We start from the raw sequence: 17,387 nt of genomic DNA on the forward strand, positions 1-17,387 counted from the left end.
TTTGGATACGTTGATGATAAAAAAAAAAATAACAAAAGAATGCTAGACTATTAATGACAAGAAATATAACTACAGAAAGAAGATAATCGTAGTCTGTTTTCCATGCTAACTAGAGTTAAAGTATGTCAAGATAAAAGAATGCTAGTTTGTGCATGTCAAAATTTAAAATCGAAAACGCTAGCAAAACGTGATTCACATCATTTTATGCAAACAGATTCCAGAACGATTTAAGTTTTTTCACCTAAAATAAACCGGTTTAGAAAGATGGATTAAACTTGGAGCTTTACAAGTAACCTAGGCAGCGAATAAAACTTACGAGATTCATACCATGAGTGTTGGCAAGGTCAGTTACTACTAAATTAAACTAGTTAATACAAAAGATCAATTAGATTTGTGTAATCATCCTGAAAAGTATAGTAGGAGCAAAGTAGAGGAACAAAAAAAAAAAAACTGGTGATAACTGATAATAGTTTAGTATTATATCAAACGTTTATGCTTAAATCGTTTTTTTAACTTCTTCAACATAGCTTTTTCAGTATTAGAAGGAGAATAGAACATACTTTAATACATTATTAATCGTGATGTGAGATAAGACAAACCGATTCATATTTGTTTAAGGTATAATAAGGGTTCAAAGCTTGGAACGGGGAGCAAGGTACTTAGTATGGCGACCTTGAGCTATAAGCTTACCATCCTTCTTCTTCCTCAGCTCAACACTCACAACTGCTACAGCTTTACCCACACGCAGAGCCTTGGACTCAATCTCTATCTCCTCCTGTAGAAAAAAAAAAAGATCACCAATTATCAATCTGGTTTCTTCCTCAATTATCAAGTGGAATCTAAAAAAAAAACTTACGTCAAGGAAAGCAGAATCGAGGTAAGAAACATTGATCTCCACTGACACACCCGAGCTCGAAACTCCGGTTGTGAAAATCGCAGCCGATCCTATCAAGTCCACCAGAGTCGCCGTTGCTCCGCCGTGTAAGAAACTGCCTGCGTTCTTTTTTTTTCTCAACACAAAATTTTCCAAAATTTCAATTTCTCGAGAAATTTGGGGGGGAAATTGAAGAAATTAGGGTTTAGTTACCAGGAGATGAGGTTGGACTTTCATGGAGCAGACGATTCGACCAGGCTCGATGAGATCTACTTTGATTCCTTTCGCCACGAATCTCTCGATGAATCTCGGTGGTAGATTCGCTACTTTCGATTCGTCTTCATCTTTCTTATCTCCTTCAAGATACTGCTTCACCAATTCGAGGTTCATGCTTTCCCTTCCCCCACTTTTTTTTTTTGAACAGCAGTTTTTTATTGGGAATTTTATTCTGAAAGGCGCAAGTTTTTTTTTTTGTATTTTACCATCAATATTATTGTTTTGTTTTTATATCTTACCAACATTATTGTTTTTTTTTTGTCAACTGAATACCAGCATTATTGTTTATCGTTCTTTTTATTTTAACAATAAAAATGAAAATCAACAAAACTATGAATTCGAAATTAACTTTATTTTCTTTTTAATTATTAGTACAAAAAGAAGAAAGAGAAATTCCTCCGGATACCCCTAAAAATGTCTGTGTCACAAATATAGCCTCTAAAAATTAAAATGACAAAAATATTTTATTAAGAAATGTGTTTTTGGGTTTATGATTTAGAATTTAAAATTTAGAGTTTATGGTTTATGATTTAGGGTTTAGAGTTAAAGGGTGGAGTTTTGGAAATACGATTTCAAATTTTAAATATTAAAAAATTATTAAAATTTTCAAAATAAAAAAAATTATTTTGGTTATTTTGTTTTTTGAAGTTTATTTTTGCTACAAAAATTAAAAAAAATTTGCCCAAAGAGAACTCATTATATTATTATTTATTTATATAACATTTGTAGGGAACACTCAGGGCAAAAGTTTGTCAAGAAGAAACTATCTTATATATAAAAGAGAAGGAAATTCATTTGAAACGTATAAAAGAGAAACTCTCTTTACACAAACTGTAATCGTAAACCACGCGTTAGTGGTCCAGTGGCGATCCTCGACCTGGGAAGTCATGGGTTCGAGTCCCGCTGGCGGATGTTGCTCTTGAGGGTCTTCAGGCCCAATACGGACACTTCCAACTACGCTGGCCACTGGTGGGATTTAAATGGGGTGATCACCAGCCCTCCTGGAGACCTCGGCGGGCTCCCCGGCTTAGCTCCGGTGGACGGTCTTTGGTTGATAGTCGGAGCCTTACGAGGTCTTCGGATACCAGGGTTATCAAAAAAAAAATCGATTCGTCTTCATCTTTCTTATCTCCTTCAAGATACTGCTTCACCAATTCGAGGTTCATGCTTTCCCTTCCCCCACTTTTTTTTTTTGAACAGCAGTTTTTTATTGGGAATTTTATTCTGAAAGGCGCAAGTTTTTTTTTTTGTATTTTACCATCAATATTATTGTTTTGTTTTTATATCTTACCAACATTATTGTTTTTTTTTTGTCAACTGAATACCAGCATTATTGTTTATCGTTCTTTTTATTTTAACAATAAAAATGAAAATCAACAAAACTATGAATTCGAAATTAACTTTATTTTCTTTTTAATTATTAGTACAAAAAGAAGAAAGAGAAATTCCTCCGGATACCCCTAAAAATGTCTGTGTCACAAATATAGCCTCTAAAAATTAAAATGACAAAAATATTTTATTAAGAAATGTGTTTTTGGGTTTATGATTTAGAATTTAAAATTTAGAGTTTATGGTTTATGATTTAGGGTTTAGAGTTAAAGGGTGGAGTTTTGGAAATACGATTTCAAATTTTAAATATTAAAAAATTATTAAAATTTTCAAAATAAAAAAAATTATTTTGGTTATTTTGTTTTTTGAAGTTTATTTTTGCTACAAAAATTAAAAAAAATTTGCCCAAAGAGAACTCATTATATTATTATTTATTTATATAACATTTGTAGGGAACACTCAGGGCAAAAGTTTGTCAAGAAGAAACTATCTTATATATAAAAGAGAAGGAAATTCATTTGAAACGTATAAAAGAGAAACTCTCTTTACACAAACTGTAATCGTAAACCACGCGTTAGTGGTCCAGTGGCGATCCTCGACCTGGGAAGTCATGGGTTCGAGTCCCGCTGGCGGATGTTGCTCTTGAGGGCCTTCGGGCCCAATACGGACACTTCCAACTACGCTGGCCACTGGTGGGATTTAAATGGGGTGATCACCAGCCCTCCTGGAGACCTCGGCGGGCTCCCCGGCTTAGCTCCGGTGGACGGTCATTGGTTGATAGTCGGAACCTTACGAGGTCTTCGGATACCAGGGTTATCAAAAAAAAAAAAAAAACAAAAACAAACTGTAATAGTAATTTTTTTTTTTTTTAGATAAAAAACATTACAAATCCCAAATTCATTTGCTTCATTTCCTCACAAGATCAGTGGCCATTAGACGAAGGTCTGTACTCAGTGTATCCATTAATCCCAGGCGAAAAACTCGAATACGTGTGATGATGGTATGTTGGTGTTGTACCTTCCAAGTTACTGTTCCTCATGGCTAGTAAAGACAAGTCCACGCTCCCCATTTGCCACTGCGTCGGCATCAAACCATCCCCACCGTATGGTACGGATGCTGACACACGCGGCATGTAATGGAATCCTTCTTCTCCGAAACTTCTGGACCTGCCACTAGAGATAAACTCACCTGACATGCCTAAATCCGCACCACCACCACCACCGTGGTAAGCGTATTGGCTGTTGAAAAGCTGCGGTTGTGAATTGTATATGTTTCCGTTAAACGCCATGTTGCTGCAGTTTTCGTCTTCGAGCAGGTCGTTGATAATGTCGAGGTGAGGGAACTCGTCGGTCATCAAGCTTTGTGGTTGTTGTTGTCGCGCAATCTCAGCATCGATGTGGCTTATAGATCTGTTGCTAGTCACGGCTGGCGTATAAGGGTTGCTCATGCCCATGCTTACAGAATTTGAACTCCTTCCTGCCCACATAAGCGCGTCTTGACTGAAAGGGAAGCTTGACTGATGAGATAATGTCGGTGTTTGCGAGTAAGATGATGATGGCAATGTGGTTGGGACAACTCCATGAGCGCTTGGGTGGTGGATGAAACTAGATGTTGAGCCAGGAGTGTTACCGACTATGGCGTGTTTATATGACTGAGGGATGAAACTTTGTTGGTTGTGTACTGAAGTGTCGGGACCTAGACGACCAGCTGAGCTAACAGACCGAGGAAGGGATGATGATGTTGATTGAACCGAAGAGGAGGCGATGATAGGGTGCGGTTGCATCGCAGGGATAACTGGAGCACTAGAAGGCCTTGATATAGTTGTTGTTGTTGCAGATTGTTTTGGAGAAGAGATCTTTTGCGTATCAGCTCTTAGACCAACAGTTTGCGACTGAATATCTGAAGAAGGCCGCACTACTTGACTTGATGAAGGCGGTCCAGGAGCTGAGATTACCTTCCTATTTGGAACAGCGTCTGCGTTTGAAGAAACGCTCTTTTTCTCCGGCTTTGTCTGAGTTAATGGTGGTGAAGGATTCTTGGCAGCAGTTCTGGGAGAAGAAAGTACAGCAGCGCTTTTCACTTTAAGTCGATCCATGTCAACCGAGTTCACAATTATTTGAGCAACGTTGCGTTCCTGCAAAAAGGAAATTTGTAATAATTGCCATCAGTATCGCACTTCTGAGATCTTATCCAACATTAAAAGCATGAGTGAGTGACCAACCTTCCGAACGGGACTACGATTCCGAGAGCTCTCTGGCTCCTGGATGCGGGAGACAACAACCCAATCGGATTCGGACGGCGAACTATGACTCTTTGATTCTGTTCCAAGTGTTGAAGGTTGATTATCTGTTTCACTAGCTAAGCTCCGGGCAACAGATATCATTTTTACTTGGTGGTTCGTTCCCCTGCAAATCACAAGGTGTCTAATTATAAGGAATCAGTACAGACAGAAGAAGCAACGAGAGATGGAGACAAACTTACTTGTTTGGTGACTTCTGGTTTCGGATCAAGGCATTCCCTTTGTATGACCCACTGTTAACCCCCGACCGGATAGAATCATTAGAACAAGTTGAGGAACTATCATCCACTGTGGACTGATTCTTTCTTTCTCCAATTCCATTGGGTGTGGATATGGAAATGTCGCTCCCTCCTGATGGAGGAGGATAAGTTTCCAAGGTGTCGGTTTCCCAATGGACCGAGCTACTGTCCCCATCTTCCAAATCAGGGTGAAGAATGTCGACCGAACCATCCACAGAATCAGATACGTCGTCTGACACATCTCCTAGAATATCAGTCTTTTCAGCTGAGGATTGTGCTTTCTCTGTGACAGAATCCTTCTCTTCCTCATCATGTTGGTTCTCTTTTAGATCCTTTTCATGTGTTACAACAGTCACCTTTTCTTCCTTCCTTTTGTCCTTCCCTTTATTTTTGTTCCGTTTCTGTTTCGCCTATGAATGTTTTCAACAACCAAAGGAACTCTCATCAACATCCCAACAAGCAGGAGGAAAATTAGATTTTTTTGTAACAACAGAAAGTGTATCACACCTGCTTCTTTTTAGATTTCTTCTCTCTCTCTGCTGCTCCTCTTTTGGCCCTCTGTTCGGTTTCTGCCAACCACGCTTCCTCTTCCTCACGAATCAGTTCTTCCTGCCTTTTTAGCGCAACAGCTTCTTGATATGCAACCTCGATTTTGCTGCTGCAGTTCTCAGAGATGATATATAAGCACATCAACGAAGAACAAAATGCAAGACCGTATAGGAACATAGCGTGCATTTTTACCTGAAGATATGGGTAAGAACAAATATCTCCACGGTTCGTCTACCCAACTCAGTTAAACGTCTCTCATCACGCTCAACGACTTCATTGTTGACCTCTTCTCCATCATTGGCATCCTAGTTTTGCACCCAAGAACACAAAAATCAATAGACGTAATTTTCTTTTCTAGTGGACAATGCAACACGTCCTCTGAAATGGATAATACAAACGACAAATTTACAAATAAAACAAATGCAGATACGATCACAGATAATGGAAATTCAGGCAACAAAAATCTATATATACAACCAACGAAACCGACCTTTGTACGGTTTTGAGGACTTTTATCCTCATGTGTAGGCAATGGTTCTAGAGCAGCTCTCTCTAGGAGCAACAGCACATCATCAACTAATACGAACATATCTTTGTCCACACTAACAATGGGAGCTGGTAATTCCTTGGCATCTAACAAACTTGGCCTAGCTTTCTTGTTCTTAGCTTGACCTTGAAGAGCCTTCAACCCACTATACAAGGAATCCATCACCAAAGTGGATGTAACTTCCTTCTCTATGAAAAAGTGTTTTACAACTCCTTTTAGTATAACGTCCATTTTCTCTCTAGACATCCGACGCCTACAGTTCTGGTCCATCCCTAACCAGAAAACACCGAAGCTGCAACAAAGAACGATATCCATTTCATTTTAGGCAAAATTGCTCAAAAATTTAGAGAGAAAGATATCACCATAAATATAAAAGTAAGGCAACTGTACTATACTAGATTGGTGTAAATTCTGGCCTTCAACAAGTGTGTGAACTAAGAAAAAAGACCACATCCTCTTTAAGGGATTATCCGCCTCAGCATCTCAAGTTCCTTGGCTACCAAGACTTTTACATCAAAGATAGTGGAGAGACACAGCAACCAAATAAAAGTTTAAATTTGAAACTAAAGCAAATTTATATAGGACTCCAAACGCATAAGTGGAAAACAAGATGATTCTAAACATAGCAAGGTTTCCTCTGAAGAAAAGGAAACCACAGCTACTTCCTGCCCACTTGTCTTCACAAATGGCAATTAACTATGATTACATTTCCGGAATCTAGAGAGTTAAGGGTATAAGTTGCATTATGAAATACCTCGTCCATCTCGCCTTGTCCTCTATCAACCTCCCAAGCTTGCTTCTTTTCTCTTCCACAAAACGTCGGCAATGTTGCTCTACATTATTAAAGTACACCCTAACCAGCTCTCTCCTATAACCGCAATGAAGGCAGCGAAAAGGTCGGTCCACCCTCTCCCTGCAAGGAGCAGTTATAGGGGAAGTATCCACAATTCATTAATAAGTGACACCAAAAATAAAGAATATCACATGTGTTTTTAATGGTAAGATTATCTCGCGCTCCACATAGAGTCTTTGCATTACCTGATCACCTGAACTTGAGCCTCAATCGTAAGAGAGTCAGAATCATCTATGAACCCTTCATGTAACTTAGGTAACTCCATAAACTTTTTCCATCCCCAATCATGCTCTTTCTTCCAAAACCGGTGCAGCGTATCTGCACAAGGTGAGTTCAGTTGTCTGCATATTTAAAGGGGCAAGCTAGTTAAGACTCGGAAAAGTCACCTGAAAACTTGGATTTCTTTGAATCTTTATTCACCACAGCTATAGTGAACTGAGCGAAATGACTCCAGCCTGTTTCAAAAACAACAAAAGAACATACATGACCAGGTATCCAAAGAGAGAAACGGGGCCCACGCTGACCAGTGGACAGAACTACTAACCTGGAAGAAGTTTCTCATGGTTTGCAACACAGAGGAACAAGGAAAGATGATTGCAAACATCACATCCTTGTGGATAAATTAAAATATACCTGTCACGAAGAAGAAGAAGGTAACAAAACAGAGCCTCAAAACCCGATCTCAAGTTTATATAGTGAAACAAAGATTAAGAATAAGAAAGATTAAAATATGCTAATGTACCATTTGTAGCCGCCAGCATCAAAAACACTGCTACGGAGCTCCCTTTTGTTGATTTCTGAGAATTTAGCTATCTTCCAAGTATGTTTCCCAAATAATTGAGAGGGTTTAAGGCCTAGGAAAAGTAATAAACATTAAACAGCTGAAAACAGATTAAAAGTATAATAAGGTGGAAAACAAAACAAAGAAGGAAAATACTATGAATGTCCCTAGTTTCTATAATTACATGATAGAACTCAATACAGAAACTAAACTCTTCAAGAAAAAACAGATAAAAGCATCTAGCACGCTCGTTTCCAACCAAACAGATGCATTTGCTAAACCAAAGATGAAATCTGAATTACAGACACATAATACACAGAAGAAGAACTGCACTGCGTCCATAGCGGGTCTTCGGATATGATGCAAAACTTTTTTCAAATAAACAATTTAGAAATGAAGACAATCATTGTAGGAAAGAAAAAGGCGACTACCGTAATCTTCATCATCATCATCATCGGTGTCCCAGTAAGAGGGAGATGTTGATGGCGTCCCGTTCTCCACTTGACCAGAAGACCTCCACACAGAGAGTGCTTCTCCTCCTGATACACTGTGATGTCCATTTGAGCTCACTCCAGAAACTTCAGGAACAGTCTCTGCCATTCCCCCCCACTATGATTTTATTTTCCCTCAAAGCTCTCTCTCTCTCTCTCCGTCAACTATAACGATTGGAAGCAAATAAATTAATCAAAACTAATTCGAAAAAACAATAAGACAATTGATTTGGATCATTTTCCGAGCAATTCGTTTCTCCGTGAGCCACAACGAATCCATGGTTTGAATCAAAGCCCTTAAAACCCCAAATCAGATCATCGATTGGCAATAAACCCTAAATTAGAATCCGAAAACTTAATTTCTATCAACTACTACAATCTCCAATATCGGAAACCTAATAAAAACCCAAGGTGAAATCAACGATCGGAGGGGAATCAGAAACTCGCTCTCTCTACGAAAACATGGACTGTTGTTGTTATCGGAACCTAAGGCAGCGCAAAATCATAAACACGATATTGAAGGGGGGGGAGGGGAGGTGATCGTGTAGATCGATTCGAACCTGAGATGGTGGAAGAAAGAGCAAAGCGAGAGGTTATTCGATTGTATTTTGGCAGCTCCAAGAGATTCTACGGAAGAAAGATAGAAAGAAAAGAAAAGAGAAGATAAATAGGGGAGAGAGAGAGAGAGAGAGAGAGAGAGGTCGCACGAAACAGCTCAAATTTTAGTAATGTTTTTGGAGCTTATTACAAAATGTTTCTAATTTGATCTTTGTTTTAAAACTACTTTTTTTTTTAAATTATCTCACGTGGATTCATCACTAAATTAACGTTATGTAATTTTATTACATCGGTGATGATTGGTTCGTATGCAGCTTTAAAAATTTAGTTGCAGTTGATTAGCTATAGATAAATCGATGGTAGATGTAAAGTTGTTATTGTAGATTTTTTAGGCTGTAGATATTTTAAAATAAAATATATGAAATATGTGTTGTATATATAAAATTATTATTTTATATCAATTAAAATAATTTATATTAATATTTTTTAATAAATTATCAAAATTTATTGTAATTTAAAATGTGATATGTAAATAATATTTATATTATTTAAATATCTTAATAATTTAAAAACACTCAAAGTCAAAATTAAAATATTTATAAAAGATTTTTATTATGATTATATAATTTGTTTGATATTATAGATATTTTTTTTTTCATTTACAGATTCTACAGCCTATAAAAAGAAGATGTAGGATTTATGCCTAAAATACATAAGAAAAAGTTTTGATTTATTTTTTTGTTGTACCTTTAAAAATAAAGTTAAAGCATGATTGGTAAAACTAAATTAAAACTTGATGTAAACTTTAATTTTTAAAAGTAAAGCTACAACATGATTGATAAAATTTAGTAATTTAAAAATAAATAAAGCTAAAGTAGAGAGATAAACCTCAACCAATCACCCCTATTTTAATTGTCAGAAGAAAGATTTACCGTATGAAACTTTAATATTTGAGTGCAAGAAACATAAATTTAATTGTCGAAACTATTTTAATCAAGTGATTTGATTTAAAAGTTCTACATCATATCCGAATTTAAAATCCTTAAAATGAAAATTTATACAGAAAAAATAAGGAAAAAAAAATTGCAGGTAAAAATAAGAAACATCCTCCGACATAACTTTTTAGATTCTGTTATCTTTTTTCTGTTTACATCATTCTGTTATCTAACAGTAAGATGTAACACGTCTACATGATAGGTTCATAAACCTAGTTCATTTTCAGGTTTATACAACCGTCTTTACTTAAACCCCTACCATTTTTTAAAAATACAAATTTTCAGATTCAAGCCCTTATCTGATCTCTTCCTGACGCCAATGATCGTTACTAGTAGATAGAGGAGTTGCTGTTTTAAAAGTTTCTCCAGAATATCCACCGCCTTGTGACAGCATAGATCCCCGGAGCTGGAACCGGAAAACAACAGAGAGGCTTTTCACCAAACCTGAACCATCCTCCACCACCCTAATGTTTCCTTGCATTAACTGTGTCACACACACCAAGAAAGATCCCATTAACATATTTTTACATACTATAGCAGACAACAACAAAACAAACAAACATGTCTAAACCTTTACAATATCTTCACTGCTGTTGAAGCTCGGGACGCTACTAGTCTCTACCTCGAATCCGAATTTAACTTTGATGTATTCTTTCGAATAGCATTGTCGCCACACCGCTTCTTGGCTATCTACTTTTGAGCTTTCCGGTGAAACCAAGAAAGTCACATTACCTCTGATCTTCCGGTTCACTAAACCTCCTAGCATATGCAAGACCACTTGAAACACCTTTCTAGCATCGCCCACGACGTAATCAGGCAATGCTCTATCAACTTCCGTCGAGAAACCAAACCCGTTCCCCACGCATAAACACCTCGCCAAGCAAGCCGTTTCCTTCGCAACAGAACGCAAACTGAAACAATGCGTCTCACCAGGACGTGTTATATCCCCAGCATTGCTCACGAGGTGCAGCAATAGCTCGCTGGTTCTACCCATCGCGTCGACGATAACCTTTTGGTTCTCTTGTAATCCCCCGTCTCGAGTTATCATAGGCAACAAGCCGAGGATGGACCGTACAGGACGCCTCATCGCATCCCCCATCATCTCCTCGAACGCAGCTTTGGCCTGGTTAGCTCTCAGCGCGTTCTCCCTCGCCACCTGAAGCGCACGGTTCTGTTCCGCGAGCTTCTCTCTCATTAGCTGTGATTCTTCTAGAATCACAGCGTGAGAGATGGCTACCGCGACTTGATCAGCCACGACCTTAACGATCTCCAGCTCTTGGTAAGTCCAGCTCCGCGACGGAAGCACACAAACCAAGATGGCGTAACACATGTGGATCGCCTCGGGCGTCCCGCCTTTAAAGTTACAAACACGAAGCATGGGGACTCTGATCCCAACCGTCTGGCTGCCTGGCTTGCCTCGGCTAGTGACCGAGGCAAGCGCAGAGCCAGGATTTAACATATTCACCTCTTCACTTCTCTTAATCCTCACAACATCAGACTCAGTGATCGGTATCGAAAACCCCCCACCATAACCACCACCGCCGCCACCGGCATTGTCATCGTGGTGCCCCGGTCTCAACTCGTGAGTAAGATTCATCTCCGTTTTAATCTCATTAGGTATCCAAACCGCGCAGTTCTTTAACCCCAAAGTCTTCGACAACTCCACAAGCGTGGTGTACAGTATCGTGTGCCTATCCAACGACGTCCTTATCTTGCTGGTGAGCATACGTACATGCAAACTTGTCTCCGTCTGCTTCATTATAATCCCAACCTCGCGGCCAAGCTCTCTCGTCTTCTTACTAAGCATAAACTCTCGAACCTTTGCTTTTAAAAGCAAAGGCAAGAGAGTGACGAGCGAGATGGCCGTGAGGAATGAGACGATCCCAGTCAGCATTTTGAAGACGGTGACAGCTGTCGTGACCCAGGCCCAGTGAGGCCCGTATGTGAAGCCCGCGAGGAGATGGGTCATGCCGCAGAGGACGATGAAGGCAATGAACTCGCAGACGACCCAGTTGTAAGGGGAAGGCACGTTGGTGCGGCTGACGAAGTAGAGGAGCTCGATTGGGATGGAGAAGTACGCGACTGCGATTAGGAAGTCGCCGGCTTTTTGGGATTGGAGGATTGACTCGAAGGTGAAGAAACTGTCTTCGTCGTCGCAGTTGCATATCGACAAGCTGCCGGCGACGGAGGCGGTTAAGAAGAAGAATAAAAGCACGTGAACTAACAATTTCTTCAACATCGATTAGTCTTTCTTCCTGAAATAAATATATAAAATAAAAAGGTGAATATCAAATTCAGATATGACATTACCTATGAACATGGTGAGTATCAAAATCAGATTAAATTTCTTGGAGGAGAGCAAAGTTAATTGAAACATTATACTATAATCTATGATCTTTCTCATCACACAGACCCCACACAAAAAAAAAAAAAATCAAAATCCGTAAAAAGCCAAAAAAATGTGTAACAGCGACGACAATTAAGAATATATTAACTTGCATTTCAGAAACAGTTACCTGCAAATGCGAGTAGTTTGATTATACAAACGATCAGCCAACGTCTCCACCTGTTTATCTATTTGCCAGAAAAAAAAACTATTATCGCTCCCTCTATCTAGCGAAACTCATAAGAATGTAGAGAGACAGAGAGAGATGTGTGTGAGTAAATAGTGAGAGAGGAGGAGGACTCTGAGAGTAAATTGTGTTCTGGTGAGAGAGAGAGAGAGAGAGGAGGAATTGGGGGAGAGACTGACGAAAGAAGAACTGGTGGGGCCTATAAACGGAACATGAAGAGAACATGGACGCTTTTCGTTTGGAACACAACACGAGCACGACATCTTCACCTACGTGGACTCTTACCTAAATCTATTATCAGATTCTTATTTTTTTATATTCTTAATAGGGAGTTAATGACTGTAAAATAAAGAAAACTGACTGTAAACATATCGGAAACAAATTACAATTACAATTATGGTTTTATTTAATAATTAATTGTGGAGTTCATTTTTTTATTTAATTATTTTATTTTGAGTTTTATAGCTTTTTCTGTTTATATTTGTCATAATATTTTATATGATGGCCTTGCATTGCTAGTGATTTTACATGATCACTAAATAACAGTTTAAACTTTGAAACGAAAATGCATTTAACAATGATAACTCCTAGACTGTGAAGTATATATAGTAGTCAAAGAATAACTACATGGCACAACTTCTAGTCTTCTACTACGCATTATTTTAACTAAATGGCAAAGACTTGTGGCTGACATGAGTATATTAGTTATATTGTTCTACTGATTTGATTAAGATGCTTAGCAGATAATTAAAACCCACTTGCTCGTTTTAAGAAATTCGTTTCTAACACGTTATGGTTGCCCGATAGCTTGACCTACTAGCTTCATAAACATGAGTTTGTTTCTTTTGTTCCTTTTACTAGACATGATTCAGTTAAACACTCCATCTATGCTTTTCTATTCATAACATACCGAATCATTTATTTTGTGTGGGCCTAACTTAAATCTTATCGTTGAAGGTGCAAGAGCATCTAACTGGATCCAAAATCACTAAAAATATCACATAATGAGACTGCTTACTGTTAACTGCAAGTGTTTGAATGTAATTTTATCATCATCATCTGAACTCAGTAGTAATATTTTAGGATGAGATTTCATAACAAAAGCACCAGTGGTCTAGTGGTAGAATAGTACCCTGCCACGGTACAGACCCGGGTTCGATTCCCGGCTGGTGCAGTTTTAATTATTTTTTTCCTTATTTGTTCCAAGGTAACGTGCTTTCTCTCCCTTCTCTGTCCATTACCTCCTCGTTCAGGCAAAACAAGGAGGTAACGGGGCTGGTGCAGTTTTAATTATTTTTTTCCTTATTTGTTCCAAGGTAACGTGCTTTCTCTCCCTTCTCTGTCCATTACCTCCTCGTTCAGGCAAAACAAGGAGGTAACGGGGCTGGTGCAGTTTTAATTATTTTTTTCCTTATTTGTTCCAAGGTAACGTGCTTTCTCTCCCTTCTCTGTCCATTACCTCCTCGTTCAGGCAAAACAAGGAGGTAACGGGGCTGGTGCAGTTTTAATTATTTTTTTCCTTATTTGTTCCAAGGTAACGTGCTTTCTCTCCCTTCTCTGTCCATTACCTCCTCGTTCAGGCAAAACAAGGAGGTAACGGGGCTGGTGCAGTTTTAATTATTTTTTTCCTTATTTGTTCCAAGGTAACGTGCTTTCTCTCCCTTCTCTGTCCATTACCTCCTCGTTCAGGCAAAACAAACGTCCTTGTTTTTAAAAAATGGATGCATCATCATTAACTAAAAAGGGAAAGAATGCATGCACCTTTGACTATTAAAGGTAAATTACATAATCATTTTTACTTTTTGCATGAGACCACAACCTCTTTACGAAAATAAAACAAAATTCTGTAGACCACATATAGCTTTGTATATAAGGCCAACGTCAGTCAATAGAGGGGTGGGGTAAAGAAAGTCTGTATATTAATAGTAGTTAACTGCTAATTGATCAGTTGGCAGTAGAGTGATCATAAATTATCTTTTTACTAATCTGTTAATCTTACAACTCATTCTTGAATTCAACCCGTATATACAGACAGTTATAGTGAAATTGAAAAAGTGAACCACACACGTCTGTGGTCGGATGGTCAAGGCGTTCTGTGGATCCCAAAAGACCCGAGTTCGAATCCGCACCACACCAGATTTCCACAGCGCGTGGCTACCGGAGCTTTCACGCTCTCTTCCGGAAAATGGTTTACCATTTTAATTTTTTTTTTTAAGAGTGCATATATAACCAAATAAAGTACAATACTTTTTAGTTACATTGCTACATCAGTTCTATAGTATAACATTTCTCTTTTTTTTTTGATAAAAAAAAGGTATAACGTTTCTCTATTTGTTCTATAGTATAACACGTCTCTAATATTTTTTTGATAAAAAAAAAACATTTCTCTATTTGTTTGCAAGAAAATTAACGCACCTACTAACAATAGTGTCTTCTCTTATGTAAGCATATCAATATCATACTTAGAAAACTGGCTTTCGTTGTACTATTTTATGAATTCATTTTTGTGATAAAGTAGATTAACAAAATTTACACGATCATCACAAAATCTTGTATTATATATTATGTTTTTTCCCATAATTTCATCTTGGATATTTTCATGAGTTCAATACTATATACGAAGAAACAACGTCAACCCCAACATACATCTTGCATAAAGATAAAACTCAATATATATTGCTACGTACATAACGTATAAAATATATATATGTTTATAAAACCCATAGGATCGACATATAAAGTATATATAGATATGCATGTATGTGGTAGCCCTAGTATTAATTAAGAGACGGTTAATTTGGCCATGCAAACGGCTTATTCGACGACGGCGCTGGCTGGTAGTAAAACGGAGCGGCCGGGTGCTGCCACTTCTTGAAAATTGGAGGCTTCTCCACCTCTTTTCCCCACCGTTGCTCATCCCTCTTCGTCACCATTGGTGGCTTCGGTGGCGGTGACTCCGTAGGTGATAGAAGGGGAATGGGCACTTTCCAATTCGCTTCGGACGGGTTTATCTTTAGAGGTGGTGGAGCCCGCCTCTGCAGCCTACTCGACTTCCGGTTCCCACCGCCAGATATATTTCTCGCCGTGGAAGACATCGCCGGTGTTTTTTGATCTCCTTTGTTTTAAATGTATATGAGTGGGGAGTATGTGTGCTATATATAGTGGGGTGTGATCAAGTGTGTTTGGCTTGGATTTTGGTTAAAACGGTCGAATCTTTTACGATTAGTTTTCCTCTTCTTTTCAAGTATTTAAAGTATTTTTCCTTTTGACTATTAGACTAAACTGATCAATTTATGAGTTTGACTATATTCTCTTTTGCGAGGATGATAGGAACTCTTTTCCCCTCCTTTTCATTTTTGGTTTCTAAAAATATTTTCTTTAGTATTGTTGGAAAATATTAAGAAATAAATTAGTTTTTTTCATAGTTTTGCTAACCAAAATTTTGTAGGCTTCGATCCATTTTTTTAGTCTCCCTCTGACAATACAACTTGTAAATCTATGGCAATACGTGGGTTTCAAAGTATAGTTTAGGTTGATACAGTCGGGTGAATCAACTGTTTTCAGCAGTTAACCAACTCTGGTAATTGCATTCAGCTTATAAAAGAAATATCAAAAGAAAAAACTACTAACTCTTTTTCCAGTCAGTTTTTAGGTTTGGCATTATTCATAACTTTTGTTAATACCTAATAAATTTCTGTATGTTTTTTAAAAGCAAAAGAATGATAAAGACCATATGAACTTTAGGACCAAGGAGATAATATAACTTTTGTTTCCTATACCAACTTTAGACTAACCAATCCCTTTATTACCTATTTTAATTTCTGAGATTTTGTATGCCACATATAATGGAAAGAATCATATTCTAGTTTTAACCAAAAGGTAATATATCTTTGAATAATTAATCACTCTCTTAGTATAATTACCATTGAAATTAGCGGCTCATATTCTTCAGAAATAACCTTTAGCAAAACCCAAGTCATATATGACAAAATTTTGATGTGACATTGTATTTTCGCATATTAAGCTTGTCCATTGGATCACAACCAATATAAAATAGATGTGCAAAAATTAAAAACTCTCGTAAATACCACTTGTAAGTGTTTAAACGGTTTGTAATGGACGGATCACATAACTCGCTTTGCGTAAACAAACTTTTTTGTTCAACATTTAATAATTTTTGTTCCATTTATTTTCACAGTGACATAAATAAAAATAAAATAAAAGATTGTAAACAGATTAGTTTTAATGATAAAAAATAATGCAGCAAAAAATTGGTTTATGCTGCCAAAAATTGTCGGAACAAAAAAAATTATGATAAAAAATACTGTCGGAACAATAAAACAAAAGAAATTCTTAGATCTTAAAGATAAACTAGATTTTGACCCGCACGCTCGTGCGGGTGTATTTTTTAAAAAAATATAATGCTATTTTTTTTTATGTCACTATTTAGAGTTGGGCAAAAAACTCGAATTCGAAGAATAAAACCGATCACAATCCGAATAAATAGTACTAAATCTGAACCGGAATTGATTAAATATCCGAATTATTCAAAATTTTGGTATTTGAAGAACTAGAACCTAATCCGATCCGAACCGAAATATTTTGGGTATCCAAAATAGATTTATATACTTATATATATATTAATTATTTTTAGATTTATATATATAAAAACATTCAGAATATATATGATACTTTTAAGTTCACATAAATGCTTGAAAATATATACAAATAGTTAAATGTAAATATCTTAAATAGTTAAAAAATACTAAAAACTCAAAAAATACTTAAATAATTATTAATTATCTATCCAAATATTTAAACCAAACTTATTTAAATTGGTTATCCAAATCCGAACCAAATCCTCAAAGATCTGAACTGAATATTAAATCCCAAAAAAACCCGAGAACGAACCCGAACGCCCACTCCTAATCACTATTATATATCCTATATGTGTCATCATAGGTTATAAAATATGCGTTATCATATAATTAATTGTATTTTATACGTATCATCAAATAAGTTT

General features: G+C 37.2%; 4 protein-coding genes and 1 non-coding gene across 6 annotated transcripts; 1 reads left to right on the top strand and 4 right to left on the bottom strand.

Moving 5' to 3' along the window:
- Nucleotides 1–470: 470 nt before the first annotated feature.
- On the bottom strand, nt 471–1,328 carry LOC106293024 (acyl-coenzyme A thioesterase 13-like). The gene is made up of 3 exons (XM_013728691.1): nt 1,088–1,328; nt 857–1,000; nt 471–775 (listed from the first exon to the last, which is right to left on the bottom strand). The coding sequence occupies exons 1-3, from the start codon at nt 1,262–1,264 to the stop codon at nt 632–634; spliced, it is 465 nt and encodes a 154-aa protein (XP_013584145.1). The 5' UTR covers nt 1,265–1,328; the 3' UTR covers nt 471–631.
- Nucleotides 1,329–3,335: 2,007 nt separating this feature from the next.
- Nucleotides 3,336–8,928, bottom strand: LOC106294935 (MATH domain-containing protein At5g43560-like). Of its 2 annotated transcripts, none has more exons than XM_013730647.1 (13): nt 8,799–8,928; nt 8,179–8,403; nt 7,709–7,820; nt 7,511–7,599; nt 7,353–7,421; nt 7,152–7,284; nt 6,868–7,026; nt 6,057–6,405; nt 5,759–5,871; nt 5,525–5,672; nt 4,961–5,427; nt 4,701–4,884; nt 3,336–4,613 (listed from the first exon to the last, which is right to left on the bottom strand). In XM_013730647.1, the coding sequence occupies exons 2-13, from the start codon at nt 8,345–8,347 to the stop codon at nt 3,402–3,404; spliced, it is 3,204 nt and encodes a 1,067-aa protein (XP_013586101.1). In that variant the 5' UTR covers nt 8,348–8,403; nt 8,799–8,928; the 3' UTR covers nt 3,336–3,401. The 2 variants fall into 2 exon arrangements, with proteins under 2 accessions (XP_013586101.1, XP_013586099.1); XM_013730645.1 differs by having other exon boundaries at nt 5,525–5,675; nt 8,799–8,927.
- Nucleotides 8,929–9,896: 968 nt separating this feature from the next.
- On the bottom strand, nt 9,897–12,510 carry LOC106343671 (ethylene response sensor 2-like). The gene is made up of 3 exons (XM_013782945.1): nt 12,308–12,510; nt 10,363–12,046; nt 9,897–10,275 (listed from the first exon to the last, which is right to left on the bottom strand). The coding sequence occupies exons 2-3, from the start codon at nt 12,028–12,030 to the stop codon at nt 10,087–10,089; spliced, it is 1,857 nt and encodes a 618-aa protein (XP_013638399.1). The 5' UTR covers nt 12,031–12,046; nt 12,308–12,510; the 3' UTR covers nt 9,897–10,086.
- A 957-nt stretch (nt 12,511–13,467) lies between these two features.
- TRNAG-GCC lies at nt 13,468–13,538 on the top strand. The gene has a single exon. It is a non-coding gene; the product is annotated as a tRNA-Gly (tRNA).
- Nucleotides 13,539–14,942: 1,404 nt separating this feature from the next.
- LOC106293958 (uncharacterized protein At4g14450, chloroplastic) lies at nt 14,943–15,474 on the bottom strand. The gene has a single exon (XM_013729592.1). The coding sequence runs from the start codon at nt 15,457–15,459 to the stop codon at nt 15,157–15,159; it is 303 nt and encodes a 100-aa protein (XP_013585046.1). The 5' UTR covers nt 15,460–15,474; the 3' UTR covers nt 14,943–15,156.
- Between the last annotated feature and the right edge of the window lie 1,913 nt (nt 15,475–17,387).

Source organism: Brassica oleracea, chromosome C5, assembly GCF_000695525.1.
Source record: "Brassica oleracea var. oleracea cultivar TO1000 chromosome C5, BOL, whole genome shotgun sequence".
Taxonomy (NCBI): Eukaryota; Viridiplantae; Streptophyta; class Magnoliopsida; order Brassicales; family Brassicaceae; genus Brassica; species Brassica oleracea.